General features: G+C 38.9%; 2 protein-coding genes across 2 annotated transcripts; both read left to right on the forward strand.

Moving 5' to 3' along the window:
* Positions 1–1418: 1418 nt before the first annotated feature.
* On the forward strand, positions 1419–7554 carry pla2g12a (phospholipase A2, group XIIA). The gene is made up of 4 exons (XM_085276669.1): positions 1419–2085; positions 3809–3885; positions 4629–4794; positions 6552–7554. Exons 1-4 carry the CDS (start codon positions 1866–1868, stop codon positions 6668–6670), a joined length of 582 nt encoding a protein of 193 aa, XP_085132795.1. The 5' UTR covers positions 1419–1865; the 3' UTR covers positions 6671–7554.
* A 2107-nt stretch (positions 7555–9661) lies between these two features.
* LOC146572467 (caspase-6-like) lies at positions 9662–15694 on the forward strand. Its single transcript, XM_085276670.1, has 8 exons — positions 9662–9909; positions 10077–10119; positions 10863–10896; positions 10992–11135; positions 11744–11820; positions 11996–12171; positions 12599–12746; positions 13180–15694. Exons 2-8 carry the CDS (start codon positions 10113–10115, stop codon positions 13413–13415), a joined length of 822 nt encoding a protein of 273 aa, XP_085132796.1. The 5' UTR covers positions 9662–9909; positions 10077–10112; the 3' UTR covers positions 13416–15694.
* Positions 15695–16203: the final 509 nt, after the last annotated feature.

Consider the following 16203-nt stretch of genomic DNA (forward strand, 5'->3'; position numbering starts at 1 on the left):
GGCTGTGGTAGTTGAACTGTGGTGTTTAGTTGGCACTAAGGGAGTGCAAAGAAAATATAGTAATAATATATGCTTTTGTTTACGCTAAATTCTTGACCCTACCATCCAAATGCTGCTGCTGCAGAAATTTGGATTGATCAGACCGGGCAATGTTTTTCCTATTTTGGTGACCCTGTGAAAATTGTTGGCACAGTTTCCTGTGTTTATGTGACAGGAATGGCACCTGGTGTGGTCTTCTGCTGTGTAGGCTACTTGCATAAAAGTTTGAGGTGTTGTGCAGAACACACTGAGCTCTTGTATACTTTTCACATATAATTATGTAAAAGATTTTTTTAAAGTTAATTATATTAAGCCCTTGAGTGCATTTTATTTTACTTTATTTCAGAAGTATGTGTAATAGCAGAGTTTCTACCAGTAGTTGGTACTACAGTCTGCTGTGACCCATGGATGATGTAAGGCGAAGGTACGTTACGAAACATAGTTAAAAAAAATATTATTTTTAACATTTCTATAACATTTAAATTACATAAATTCGAACGTTGATTCTGGAACGAAGTAGAGACGGCGATACAGACTAGTGATGTGTCGGTCGCGAACGAAACGGATCTTAGAGCCGACTCTTTGAAGTGAACGACGCGAGCCGGCTTTTTATTGGGAGCCATGGGGGTTTTTTTTTTCTTTTTGTTTTTTCTCTCACCCTCTCTTTCCCAATTTTTTCCGCTTCACTCCGCAAGCGAGCCTTGTGCTTTGCACTGGGAAGAGGGGGGAGGGGCAGTATCGTAGGAACAGAGCAGGAGGGAAAGAGAGCCAGGGACAACAACATCACATTAGAAAGGTATAGTAATCATCCACAACTATTTTCGGTTGCGGATGATAAAGGATTCAGAAAGTTTATTCATGCAGGCCCATATGACAGAGAATGTGCTGCATCTTTTGTTTTCATATTTATATTTAATTGTGTTGTGGTTTGCAGTGTTTTATGTTGTTTCACTTTAAATTTGTTTCAAAGGAAAAAGCTGAAAATTTTAATAGTTAAAATTTGAAATTTAAATAGGTTTTTTTTTTTGTATTATATGATTTATTTACTACATTTTATGTGGAGTAAATAAATAAAAGTATATTTATGATGGCCCCTAGAGAGGCAGCACATAAAAACTCCGAAGCATGCACAAAACACAACAGAAGTGCCCCAGGATGCTAGGGGCAGTGTTGAGCTTTTGTTACCTAGTGGCTACACAAGCCACGAAGTACCAACGACCGGATTTGGTGTGTGGTAGTAACAGGTAAATGAACTTTTTTTTTTTTTAATTATTTGAATATATCATATGTGCTTTGGAGTTTGTACGCGCTTTGTCTCTAGCGGCCACCGTATATATTTATATATAAACATATATAAATAAAACCACTTTTTTTTTTTTTTTTTACATTAGTAATTCCTTTTCTGCATAATTTTATATTGTTAATTAAAACAACCTGAAGATTCGGATCTTTTTAGTGAGTCCAGCCGAAAGAGCCGGAAATCCCATTACTAATTTTTTTTTCAAACTTTATTTGAAATTATAAAGCGAACAGCCAGTCATTCCAGTTCAGTTTGTACAGTAGACATACAGGGCAAATAAGAGTAAATCCCATTTCTAATATAGACAGCGCACTTTTTCTTTTAACGTCACCATAATTTGTTTACCAGCGGTCACGTGACACCACCAAACCCGGAAACGACATCATAGCTCATGCCACCTATGTGTTTTCGGAATGAAAACAAGCTAGTGTGACAGTTAAAATGCTATCAAGACAACGTATTTAGGAATTAATCAAAACCAATGTGCAAGAAAACGCTGCTTTTTGGCCCTGACGATAAGTAGACCATGAAGTACCCCAGCTACATCTGTGTCTTTCTGTTGGGTTTCTGCTGTTGCGGATATTTTTCACGAGTGTCTGCTAGCAATCACGAGCCGGAGACTCCAGACTGGAGGATGACTCTAAAAACCATTCGCAACGGGATCCACAAGATTGACACGTACTTGAATGCAGCACTGGACTTGTTTGGTGGGGATGACGGACTGTGTCATTACAGATGTAGTGATGGTAAGCTAGGTCATTACTCCAGCTTTCAAGCTCTTTCTCCAAGTTAAGAATGGGTTTATGACATCTAGAGTGTGTAATTTAGGAATTTCCCTGTTATTAGTCAGGCTTGTAAATTAATTATTTATGCCACAACTTTCTCTTAGATCAGCTTGAAAAGGGTTTGCGTTAATTTAATAGTTGGCGCGACCATCTTCAGTCCTGTGTAGAAGTCTCAAACAACCCTCATCTCTTCATACTTTCTTATGAAAAGAATGAGAAATGAATGCAGAAATGAATGAATTGAAACATGTGCAAACATACATGGAAATGCAGTATACAACGCAAAAACATAATTTGGTATCACCTGCATTATTCTTGAACACAGCCTGAACTCTCTTAGATAAGTTTTCTTATAATTTCTTTGGGTCGTCTTTGTGAATATTTGTCCAGGCTTCTTGAAAGACATTCAAAGCTCTTTTCTGGATGTTGGCCTTTCCTTCTGTTCTCTCTCAAGATGATCCCACACTGCTTCAATAATTTTGACATCCGGGATCTGAGGAGGTCAATCCATGACTGATTTTTTTACACTTTGTTTTTCTAACCAGGTATGCTTTACTAAATTGGTACTGCATTGCCAATCAGACGCTTTCCAGATTATAATGCATGGTGGGTCAAAATGTGATGGCAATTTACTGCATATTTCCATCAGTTTCGAAAAGACCCAACACCACTGGCTGAAAAACATCCTCAAAGAGCTTCCAGTTTGTTGTACTGATGGTTGTAGACACTCCCTGATGTACCTCTTTCCTGACCACCTCTGTATGTATTGACACCCAAAACATTTAAACTTGGATTTTTCACTCCACGAGACCTGTTCCCACTAATTTTCAGTCCAGGTCTTGTGTACCTTGGCATACCACAGCCTTTTCTTCCTGTTTCCCTTAATTAAGATTGGCTTCTTGACAGGCATTATTCAGCTGAGACAGTTTTAGATGAGGCTTCAGCAAACAATAGATGGTCAGCTGATGCAAGATGTATCTCTCAGGTCCTGTGTTAGTTATGTCCTTTAAAAATAGCTAAAACTTTTAAGATACTGTACATCAGCTGTAGAGAGGCTTTTTCATGCGTGCCACTACTTCTTCTGTCCTGCACTTGTTGAGTTTCCCCAATTTTTTTTTTTTAAGGATTCCCTGAACGCCATACTGGTTTTTAGCTAATAGCTCTTTGGGATTCAACTTATGGATATAAAAATACAATCATAGGCTTGTCAAGCTGTGTTATCTTTAGCATTTTAACAGATTCAATTATAGTAATGGGAACAGAAGCCTGTTGTATTTTTGCAACAAAGAGACTAAAAATACATTTTCATTTGGTGCTTCTTTGCTAAGTTAAGCTTCTCTTTTTTTGCTCTTTTTTTGAGTTAAGACCCTTTTTTTTGCGTGAATGGTGAAAATGGCCAGGTCCAAGGCTTGGATTCAAGATGAATGAAAAAGCAGAAAGACCTTTGAAAGACTTTCAGAAAGGCCAGAGAACTATTGCTCGAGACCACTTTAAAAATGACAAGAAAGTCTGGGTTATTGAAATTAAAATATAAAGAAATGAGGGGTGTTTCAAGACATTTGCACAGCACTATCTGTGGCACCGCTAGCCTTTTTTAATTATCTGTAAACATGTAACCTCTGACTGCAAGATAACAGATAGTTGAAGAGTAAGAAATCTTATCAACTTTGCTCCTGTCTCAAAGGGTACAAGCCGGTGCCTCGTCCCGGGTACAAAAATCCACCGCCCAACGGATGTGGTTCCCCCCTGTTTGGAATTCAGGTAGTTCAAAGCGTGTTACCATGTGCATCCAGCATGCTGAAGGGCATCATTTTGTATATCATTTTATTTGTCTTATTTAAATACATTGAGTATACACACAGAAATAGACACGCAAGTCCATAGTACAAGCTGCAGTTTGTGTAAAATGTAGCTAAACTGCTTAGGTCAGTATTATTGGCAGTGTTGGCTCCAGATACATTTGCTTCAGAAAGTATTCACTTCACTTTTTGCACACGTTACAATTCTGTACATTTATTCTTAAATGGCTAAAATTGGCATTTTGTTACCATAATATGCACTTAATAAATGTCATGTAATAATCCTTGAGATAGAAGAACACGTGTTTCAAATTTAATCTATATGACACAAACACCAGTGTATAAAAGATACCATAATACACGCTGAAATCCAAGGAAGTCTTTGAAAATATTCACAGTAAAATTCAAAGTTCCTGGACAAAGAGTTGACCAGAAATCCAAAAGTTTCTGACCACAGCGGGTCAGACCAGAAACTAACAGAATATTGCTGGAGTGGTCTGTAGATGATGAACAAGGCTGTAGAAACATGTTTAATCAACTTAATTAATACAGTTAATTGAATTAACTTCAGCAACAGAGCACAGAACTGCAGTACTATAACATTTACAGAAGTGTGCATCTCATTCTGGTAGTGTCCTTCTCTAGTCAAGTCCAAAACGTGTGTATAACCAACAGCTGCTGAGTAACTGATATGTGTTCATCCAGTTTGACGTTGGCATCCCGTCCATGACCAAATGTTGTAACCAACATGACCGCTGCTATGACACCTGTGGCCGGGAGAAACACGACTGTGATAAGGAGTTCCAGGTCTGTCTGGAGAAAATCTGCAGGAATGTGCAGAGGACTCTGGGATTGGCCCAAACTGTCCAAGGTAAGAGAGCAGTGGTTTAGGAAATAATTTTAAGAGGTTGTGCAAAAAGGCAAACAGATTTTGTGGACTAAGTTTGCTTAGGTGCTACGTTTGGAGATCTTTATAGAAATGAATAGAAACTCAAGTAAAAAACAAATATATCATACCATATTATAGAGTAGTTTTGCATGTCATACAATACAAATCTGTTACAACTACAACACACATATTTGCTCTCTAAATCACTTGTTTGTGTTATGATTTGATTGGCTTTATTGAACATGCCGCTCTTACAGCCTTGTAAGATTGTAAGAGTGCCACGTTAGTAAAATTGGGAGGTTACTTTAAAGAACCTGTGAATCACCCACAGCTTGTTACACAGGTGATAAAACACATCTTAAACAGGGGGAAGTGCACTGCTTCAATCTGTTTAGATTAGCCAGTTAGCCAGACTCACTGTCACCCCGTGACACTTTATTTAAACAGAGGCATGGTGTTAGCAACTCAGCTTTTACAATCCTAAGTTCCTTTCAAGCCTTTTTCCTGCTTTTTTCACCATTTTATTCCAGGAAGTAATAAAACATGCTATAATACTGCACAGGAATGATGAATATTCCGAATGACTTGAAGCAGTCGTTTTAGTATTAATAAAGTTTTAGCAATATGCATACTATAGCTGTAGCGGAAAGGTGTAAATGGAGAAAAGCCTCTGAGACCCAGCTGTTGTTAATGGTGCAAAAGGCACTGTTCAGTCATTCTTCTATTATTGATAAACTGAAGAAATTAAGAGTTTTGTAAGTGGGGTGATCTAAAAATCATTTTTGCTGTCTTTTTGTCTATATTTAGGACTAGGGGAAAGACCTTAGTCAGCGATTAATTCTATAATTAATCACTTAATCGCAGCCTACGCTGCTGTGTCTGTGAACACAAAAGTTATTCATGGAGTTCTACGAGGTTCTGTATTGAGTCTGATTCTGTTTATATTACCAGTATGCATGCTTCCCTGAGACAGTATTATTAGAAAACAGTTTCAGTGCTGTGCAGACTCCAGCTTTATTTATAAATGAAGCCTGATAAAAAAATTCAATGAGTTAAACTCCAGTGATGTATTAAACACCTGGATGTCCTGTAGTGTTTTTCTTATAAATTAAGACAAAACTGAGGTCATTATATTTGGCCCTAAGTCCTATCGTGTTATCTCAGACTGCAGGCTTACTTGTTTTTCCTAGAGTTTCTAAAAGTTGAATGAGAGGCAGAGCTCCCAGTTTGAATTTGGAACTCAGACACGTTCTCTAGTTTTAAGATTAGATTGAAAGAGTTTCTTTTTGATAAAGTCTGTGGTAAAGCTTGGTCAGGTGACCCTGAACCACCCTTTCAGGATCCCTTGCTGCTGTTCAGGCTCCTGCAGGATGTAATGTGATACACTGTGAGCACTTCTTCTCTACTCATCTCCTTTTATTTAACCCCACAGGTTTATATGCCACCGCAGCATGTCATTACATTTTTGCCTTCTCTCCTCCTGTTTCTTCCTCTTTTCTTTCCACTCTCCTCTCACCCACAACCAGTCATTCGAGATGGCTGCACCTCACTGTTTCTTTCTGTTAAAAGGGAGTTTTTTTTTACTCCCGACCATCATAAAGTGTTTGCTGTACAGTTGTTACCCCACAGTTTAAAGCACTTTGAGGCAGCTGTTACGCTTCGGTGCTATATAAATGAGCTTGAATTGATGTGAGCTGATTTTTCTGTTCATATTATTTCTCGTGTTGCCTGTTTTACAGCATGTGAGTCAGCAGTGACTTTGCTTTTCGATGCAGTTATGCACTTGGGATGTAAGCCTTACCTGGACAGTCAGCGAGCGTCGTGTGTGTGCCAGTATGAAGTAAAGACTGAGCTGTGACGCCACCACAGCCACGAGACTGTCAGCTGACCCTTTCAGAAACTCAACACATACAGAAGGATGCTAGCAATAAACTTTCTGTCTTTCTTAGATGTTCTCAGGGATAGAGCTACTGGGTTTGCACTAATCTGTGTCTGTTGCCTCCTTTTTTAGATGGAGAGTGGACAATTAATATCTTTCCTATGTCATTGATTATTTATATATATTGTTCAGGGTTTCTGTGGTTTGCCTTTAAACCAGCAGTTTATTTTATATTTCTGTGAAGTCTGCATAACTTCCTCAGAAGTTTACATTAAAAAAAGACTGTGACCATGTTCAGTTTGAACACTTCTGACTGAACTGTTTTAATTCAATGGGAAAAAAAACTGTTTTTACCCCTCAGCTGTAAAAGGATAATGAGTTTTGTTTTGTTGTTAAAATTAATGTACGGTTCAGCTTTCCCTGCCTAAAACATGTCATTTGTTGACAATGAGAAATATATTAAGTATATATAAATGTCGCTTCCAGTACCAAACCATTATTGGTTACTTTATTTAATTATAATAGATGGAGCTGTTTTGGGGGTTTTTTTTTGTTTGTTTTATTTGTTTCACCCACCCCCAGAGATCAGTTCAGCGATTTCTTTTAAACTCATCACAACCTGAGTAACCTGCTAGAGCTTCGTCTAGATTTCCTGAAATCGCTTAATTTTCAAGATGTCATTAGCGAATAGTGAACTGTAAAAGAAAACAGCACAGCACATTTCCCTTTTCTGTGACAATAACAAGAACTTGTGATTAAGTTGATGTTTATCTCTACCGTATCTGAAGTGCTGACTGGTGCAGATGTGACTTGTAGAAACATCTTTTAAATTTGCAATAAAAATAGTTGTGCTTTAACTGTTACCTTGTTATCCATCGTTTTTAAGTAAATGAGTCTTTAAGTGTCTAAGGTGACATGTTTTAATCATATCTATATATATGTTGGATGAGGCCAGTGAATTTGCACAGGAGCAGATCCATCTACTGTTTGCAAAAGCCTCATCAGAAATGGTGTCAGTGGAAGGAAGGGTGGCTGTCAAGAAGCCATACTTTAATGCAGAAAAGTACCATTATGTTTTGATCTACCATGTAATACTGGAAAGTGTCTTACTGGCATTAGCTATATTTTTCAGCGTGACAAGGATCCCAAAAAGAGTCCCAGAAGTCCCAGTTCAATAAAAGCATACCTGCATAGAAAAACACACAGTGGAAGACTATCAATCATGGATTGGCCTCCCCAGAGCCCGGACCTCAATATTATTGAAGCAGTGTAGGATCATCTTGACATAGATTAGAACAAAAAAGCAACCAAGATTCAAAGAAGAGCTTTAAATGTCCTTCAAGAAGCCTGGAGAACTATTCCTGGAGAAGTTTTTATAGCAAAGATCAACCCAAATGAGCTTTAATTTACACCATACCTAAAAAAAAATGACAAAAAAACTCAGACTTGGAGGTTGTCAAGTCGGTGATTGATGAGAGTGTGTTTCATTATTTTATTTCATATAAGAATGCAGAATGTCAAACCACACTCCAAAATGGACCAAAACCTGCATCAGACATCCTACACAGGTGACCCAGCTGAGGTTGATCAAGCCCTGACTTGTGCCCCAGCAGAAACCACCCACAGGTCAGCCCTTTTAATCAAAACCCAGCTTCACTCATGGTTTTAATGGCCATCTTCTTTGCCTCTCCTGTAATAAAAAACCTGATACAAAATACCCAGCCTTTTTGAGCTGTGCTGACAGAGGACCCTTTCAGTCTCTTCTCAATGGGCTCTTGGTACTTTGCATGTTTTGGCTCAATTGCTTCTTCCATATCCTCTTCCCAGGGCACTGCAAGTTCTGGCATAGTCAGCTGTTTTGTCTCTTCAGAGTAGATGATGATCTTGTGTAAACCTTAGCCCTTTGTTCAGATTGATATGTAACTGTCAGTCGTAGGCCACAGAGAGAAGACTTAGATCCTCAGTTTTGATTTTGGGTAGGGTTTCTTTCCAGCTTTCATAAAGGCATCATCTTTATGGTGATGGTAAATGCTTTATGATGGTAAATGCCAGACTGTCTGCTCAAATATTTTTAGTCTGGTTTTCTGGTCTAACTAAAACATAACAAGAGAAAATCAATTAGATGTAGCATGATTTTTATACATGGGAAATAAACAGTTTAAATAAAGGTACAAAAAAAACCCTTGCTCGCAGTAGTGAAATTTTATTTAAGCAGAATAACCATGAGTTGATTACAAAAATTCAATTTAAAATTTTTCAGATTAATCAATTTTTCATTAACTAAAAACGTTAAACACTGTAACCTAAAATCATATATATCTTGATTAAGAGGATTTTACTTTTTCAGTTATTCCAACAAAAAACGTTTTCCTTTGGGCACATTTGGAAAGACATCTTTATGATTTTATTAAAAACTACATTAGGGGAAGTGAAGAAGGGGAGACTTCCTAGAAACTCCTGAGAATATTGTCGTCATATTGGTTCCTGATAGGATTGTCAAGTTTTCACCTCATCACATTAAACAATCTTACATACTATTAGCCTGACACACACTGACAAAGCGTTCCTGTTTGACTTTCCACTTTTGATATCAATATTTAAAGTTAGGTAAGAAAACAGCGCTTCCTTGTGGTCACTCGGTAGCACTACAGCTTAAACGAACACCTGCTGCAAACTGCTCCCTTTAACCGAGAAGGGTCTGGCTGCAGCCAGGTGCTCCTGTGGGCTTTAACCACCAAGAACAACAGCGGAAAGAAACGCATGTTGTGTCAGGTGATCACGTGACAGGATGAGGCAAGGCGGTAATGACCCAACCTCTTTAGGCCAAACAGCAAAAGCAAAGATTGAAGAAATCTTTGCTTTTGAGAAACTGGGTACAACATGTATACTGCAGTGCAAGTTTGGCTGTCAGAGCAGCCCGTACGCACCAAACGTTATAATGTCAACTGAAGTTTGTCATTACAGGCTGTTCAAAGGTCACACTGACTGTGGGTCTGAGCAGGCAGTTGAGTTGCAGCCTCTGTGTCGGTATCTGCTGCTGGCAGTAGAGACACCTCCCCTGCCCTGTAGGAGCACAGAACAGAGTGCTGCAATCCAATGAGATTCCGGTGGGCGGGGCTACAGCCTGGTTCTTCATTCATGATTTAATCTGGCAAATATGTTTTTCTCGCTGTGTCAGTCGGAAGAAAGGTCTAACAGGGCAGGAGACTATTGTACAGGTAACAGATTAAGATTTTTGTTTTAAATTGAGAATAGACGTGTGACCCATACAGGTGCTGTCACACCTTTGCCTTAAATTTGATCAGGTCAGTCACCTTTTGAATCAGGTGCCTCATGTTGTATCATTTACAAAGTGAAAACTTTTGTTTCTTTATGACCTTCCCAGGAAGTGTTCCTACACAGACGACCACAAACTAACAATATGACAGGTGAGCATTTCAATGCTACAAGCTTCTTTTGAAATAGGGAAGAGAGAATATTCCTACAAAGAAAAAGTGAAACAAACTGTAAAACAAAGCCAACAGGGTGACTTTAATCATCCACTTAACTTTCCTTTTGATTTGACTGTCATGCAGATAATAATTATAGTAAATATCATTCAAAGTGACTTGATGTCTTGAGGAAACTGACCTGCATAAATCTATAAAAGTGCTTCATATGCATGAATGGATATCCAACAGTTTCCCCCTAATTACCTGTGCTGGATTTAAAAAAAAAAGAAAAAGAAAATAAACAAATCATAGCTGCATGAAGGTTATTGAGGTTGGATTTTGCTGTGTCGCAGAAGATATACAGTTTATAGAGCGACAGCAGCATTCATGTCAAGACACCTTAGTATAATACATTTCTGCCTCAATGCCAGACACACCCATTCTGCAGAATGGGTGTGGAGAATAGAGCTGTTCCACACGGCTTCTGGTCTTTCAACAGTCTTTCTCCACCTTCCTCCGCCTGTAACCCAGCTATTGACAACTATCAGGACTCTGAGTGTATGGAAAAATGGCTACTTGACCCCAGCACTAGCAGCACTTATAGCTCTATGGTTTAACAAAAAAGAATATTGCAGTATTTAAATAAGCTGTAAAGCAAGATTTGCATTATTACACTGCATTATTATTTTGTAATTCTTGCACTGGTTATTTACGAATGTGCTTTTTGATAATGTGCACAGAGAACCAAAGACAGAATGAGGTCACCATTGAAAGGTAAACACTATTAGCTGGAAAATCTTACTTTATTCTGGTACCAGACACTGAGAATGTTGCCTGCATTTACTGCAAATTGTTTACTCTAAAATCAGCTCCTCGGATGGTGCAGAGGAGTACCAGATGGGCAACAAACGACGAGGTCTTGCACTCATTTTTAACCAGAAAGACTTCTTCTGGCGCCTGGAACTGTCTGAGAGGCGTGGAACCAATGTTGATCGTGACAACTTGGAGAAAAGGTACAACCTTCTAGCTATCTGCTGAAGAATGAGGAAACCTGTTTTTGGCACAGCTTCATGCTCAAGAGCATGCCAGCACGTGTTTAGAGTTGTTGATCATTTTTGTGGTAAAACTGAATATTTTTCTTCTTTACTAGTATCGCCCCAGGGCTGCAATCTTTTACCTCTGTGCCCCAGGGAGTGCCAAAGACAATATGTCATATGCTATATTTTTTTAAGTTCACAGAGAACTTGGTGATTGTTTTTCTTCTTAATAGTGATGACCCTGATCACAATCCCCACTACAGAGTGTGATCGTGGCCCTATAGAGGTGATTTCACACTGGTCCAAGTTATTCCCACTGCATCAACAACTGAAGAGATGGTTGTGGATTTTAGAAAGAATCCTATGACCGTCTCTCCTGGGGTGGTAATAGCTGATGCTTTGGAGTGTCTGCAGAAGCAGAAATATTGAGGCATTGAAATTTATAGGACTCTGAAAAAGGTCCAATCTATCCTGATCCGAGCAGATCCTTGTCTAAGGAATTTATATTGCTAATAAAGAACAATAAAAAAAATTTTGACCATTGATCTGCTAAACTAATCAACTCATTTTCACTTTCTGTTCAGACTGAAGGATCTAAACTTTGAAGTGAAATGTCACAATAACCTCAAGCTGGAGGCAGTCCTAGATGAAATCGCCAAAGGTACCCACATAATCATTTGTTTCTCTCAAATGACCAGCATGCATCGAGATGGACAAAGAAAATCATCACCATAGTTTGAGTTCTTACATAATTCAATTTGTTGCTTTGCTGCAAAAATATCTTTGTCAAATCCAACTTTCGCTGCAAGTTTAACAAGTACTTGTTGTCCCACCAGCTGCGGAGGAAGATCACTCAGATGCTGATTGCTTTTTGCTCGCCTTCCTGAGTCATGGAGATGATAACCACGTTTATTGCCACGATGGAAAAATCAGTATCCAGGAGATCACGTCCAAGTTCAAAGGGGACAAGTGCCCGGACCTTGTTGGAAAGCCAAAGATCTTCATAATACAGGTACAAAACACAAAAACCCATACGAGTCCATCAGATTAACCTGGTGTAGCCATTTTTTAAAGATTCAACAGGTTTACAGTCATTCCAACTCATAACGTAGTCATGAGTCTCAGTCTGGATGTTTTGTTGTGTTGCATTCTTTGGGATGAGAGTTGGGTAAACAAAACTCATATGTGCCAGAAATGAGTTCCACCACTGCTGTGTCATCTGCAAACTTGACATTGTGGCTGAGCACTTATAAGAGAGTAGAGTGTGCAGCAGGGGGCTTATAACACATCCCTGAGGAGAGCCAGTGTTGAAGATGATGGAGAAGGAGGTGTAGGAGGAAGTGAAGTCTGTCAGTCTGTCTTCTGTTTGTCAGAAAGTCCAACAACCAGTTAATTTGATTTAATTCAACTGGAAACCAATGTTCATCCCCCATCTCCAGGCATGTCGCGGAAAAGAGTATGATGTGTCAGTTACAGTGACCGAAGCTTCTACGATGGAGTCTGAAGAAAAGGTGTTCATGGATGCCAGCACCATACAGACCCTCCCTGCTGGGGCTGATTTCATCATGTGCTATTCTGTGGCTCAGGGTGAGTCTTCTGGCATTTGACTAAACCTTTTTATTTTTATTTTGACTGAGAGGAAATATCAAAGACACAAAGCAGAGTGTTTTTTTCCATAAGGTAGAAATGTGATGTTAGTATTATTTTAAAGGCTAGACTTCTGACAAATCTTCCCTGCTTTGGTAATGCTCTGAGTGTGTCACCGTCATTACAGTGTCACAAACTATCCAACTCTTGCTATACACTGTTTGTTTATATGTGCTTGTAAGCTCATTTATTAGTGAGCAAAAACTGAACAAATGCTTCAATAGAATTTTATTTCTTAAGTGAAACCATAAGAGTCAGCTTAAATAAATCCTGGTATAAAATATTTCATAGCCCTCAGAAAATCTGTCCTCTTTACTTTTACCTCGACATCCATGTTCATTTTTGCCGTTTTGCTGTTGTCATTATTTGTTAGGCTACTACTCCTTCCGGGAGAGGGAAAACGGTTCGTGGTATATCCAGGATCTCTGTCAGCTGCTTCAAAAGTATGGTGATAGCCTGGAATTCACAGAGTTACTCACACGGGTCAACAGAAAAGTGTCACTGAGGAATATTCCAACACCATGTCAACCAAGATTTATCGGGAAGAAGCAAATGCCTTGTTTTGCTTCAATGCTCACCAAGAAACTTTACTTCCAACCAAAAAAGTAACAATGACACACCTCAGTCTCAAAATGATCAGGTTTATATTTGTTGTTCAACTATGTTGTTCTGTGTCCTTATTACTTTTAAGCTTTAGTGCTTGAATTGCTTTAAAATTGCATGCTGATTATGAACCACAGTCTTTGTAAAACTACTGTACTGAAATGACTCTAGAAGCAACAGAATGATGCTTTAGTGCACAGAAATACATTCATTTTGCCTTATTTTATATCAAGTTCAGAACAGTTTACAGTGGACCCTTCCACTGAAAAGACAGGGAGTCTTGGCGGTTGAGTCAGTTTCGACTTTGTCTTTGAGCCAGTTATTTTTCAGACGAGACAGCTTAGCAATCAGGAAACGAAATCAGGATTTTTGTACACATTAGTTTCATCCATACATATCTCACTGTAAGCCTCAGGGATCCAGTAACATTAACAAACTGTCTAAACATTACGTAATCACAGTGTTTCCTCAAGCTTATCCAATCCAGTCCAATTTTATTTATAAAGCACTTTAAAATACCCAGCACAGGAACAAAGTGCTGTACAGAAAATAAGTTAAAACAATAGAATAACAGAAAACAGCAAAATAAATAAATAAAACACATAAAACATAAAATTAAAACAGCCCTATGTTAAAACAAAAACAAGATAAAACAGCATCGAATCACCTAAAAACAACAAAAATAAAAAACCAACATCTCACGTGGTGTCAAAGGCCAGGGTAAAGAGGTGGGTTTTCAAGAGTGACTTACAAACAGATAAAGAACTGGCCTGTCTAATCTCTAAAGGAAGCTCGTTCCACAGTTTGGGAGCTGCTACAGCAAAAGCACGATCTCCTCTAAGTTTACGCCCAGTCCTAGGTATCTTCAGGAGCAGTGGGTGTATAAGGCTGTAGCAGCTCAGAGAGATAAGATGGAGCTAGGCCATGGAGGGCTTTAAAAGTAAATAAAAGAATTTTAAAATGAATCCTAAAAGAAATCGGCAGCCAGTGAAGTGAAACTAAAACAGGGGAAATGTGCTCAAACTTTCGAGTGCCAGTTAAAAGACGAGCTGCGGCATTTTGTACCCTCTGTAGATGGCTAATATATGATGCGCTGACCCCAATATAAAGTGCATTACAGTAATCCAGCCGAGTGCTAACAAAGGCGTGGATCACTGTCTCAAAGTGCTGCCGTGAAAGAATTGGCTTTATTTTTGCCAGCTGCCTGAGGTGAAAGAAGCTAGATTTTACCACTGCCTTAATTTGATTATCAAACTTCAGATCACAGTCCACTTTGACCCCCAGGTTTGTGACAGTTGGCTTAACATACTGTGCCAGGGAATCTACATACACATTGGGGGTCTCAGTGGGGCTACCAAAAACCATCACCTCTGTCTTTTTATCATTGAATTTTAAAAAGTTAACAGACATCCAAGCCTTAATGTCATCGAGACACTGAAGTAATGGCTGTGTAAGATATCTGCCTTTTTTCTTTAGAGGGACATAGATCTGACAGTCATCAGCATAAAAGTGGAAAGCAATGCCGTGCTTTCTCAGTACAGAACCAAGAGGAAGCAGATATAAAGAGAAGAGGAGGGGGCCTAGAACTGAGCCCTGTGGGACACCACACAAGAGGGGAGCGGAGGACGACACATAGTCACCAAAGCTGACACAAAAAGTTTGCCCCGTCAAGTAGGACCTGAACCACTCCAGTGCTGTGCCCCTAATGCCCACCCAGTGCTCCAAATGAGAGAATAAAATGGCATGATCCACGGTATCAAACGCAGCTGTCAAATCTAAAAGCACAAGAACAACACAGTCCCCAGCATCAGTCACTAAAAATATGTCATTAAAAACTTTTAAAAGGGCTGATTCAGTGCTATGAAAGGGTTTAAAACCAGATTGGAAAACCTCTAAAACATTTTGCTTTTCCAGGAAGGCCATTATTTGGCTGTAAACTACCTTTTCAAGAATTTTGGAAAGAAAAGGTAGTTTGGAGATAGGCCTGTAATTTGCAATAACCGTAGGATTAAGAGCAGGTTTTTTAATCAGGGGTTTGACTACTGCATGTTTAAAATCTTTAGGGACAACACCTGACATCAGACTATGGTTTACCAGCTCAAGAACCAAAGGACCAACTGTAGGTAACACCTCTTTTAAAAGTCGAGGAGGGACAGCATCATTTGGAGATGCTTACTACTTAAAAAAAGGGAATTTCTGTTCTGTAATGTGTATTTGCATTTACACATTGACAGTGTATTTTTTTGCATTACTTTAATGATTTTATGGATTTTACTTACTGCTTTGCCCTCAATAAAATTTATTACTTTATTAGTTTTCTTGCATTAAGTGTGTGTGTGTGTGTGTGTGCGTGCGTGCGTGCGTGCGTGCGTGCGTGCGTGCGTGCGTGTGTGTGTGTGTGCGCGCGCGTGTGTGTGTGTGTGTGTGTGTGGATTCTCTTATTTGTCCTGAAATGGTTTAGAAGCAGGTTAAATGAAAGCAAAACTGATTTACAGCAAAGAAGTAAGTTTTATTACTTTTCACAGCACCTTGCAAGATAAAATCACAAGGTGCTCCACATCAAATACAAACAGCAAAACAGGAAGGAGACATTACTACAAAATAAATCAAAATGCCACCAAAGTGTTCAAAATATGAGTGTCTTCCACGTCGAAACCACTGAGGTGACCTGGGAAACAGTCCGTGCTTGTCATACTCAGTATGAGATAAATGCCAGTAGCCAGTATGTTATGTGTTTTACTTCCTTCTTTTCCCAGTGTTTGCACTGAGTAAGAAGTCAACAGGCTCGTTCTGT

The sequence above is a fragment of the Mchenga conophoros genome, linkage group LG6 (assembly GCF_057382185.1).
Source record: "Mchenga conophoros isolate Kocher_MC1m ecotype Shallow Benthic linkage group LG6, M_conophoros_male_GT1.1, whole genome shotgun sequence".
NCBI lineage: Eukaryota > Metazoa > Chordata > Actinopteri > Cichliformes > Cichlidae > Mchenga > Mchenga conophoros.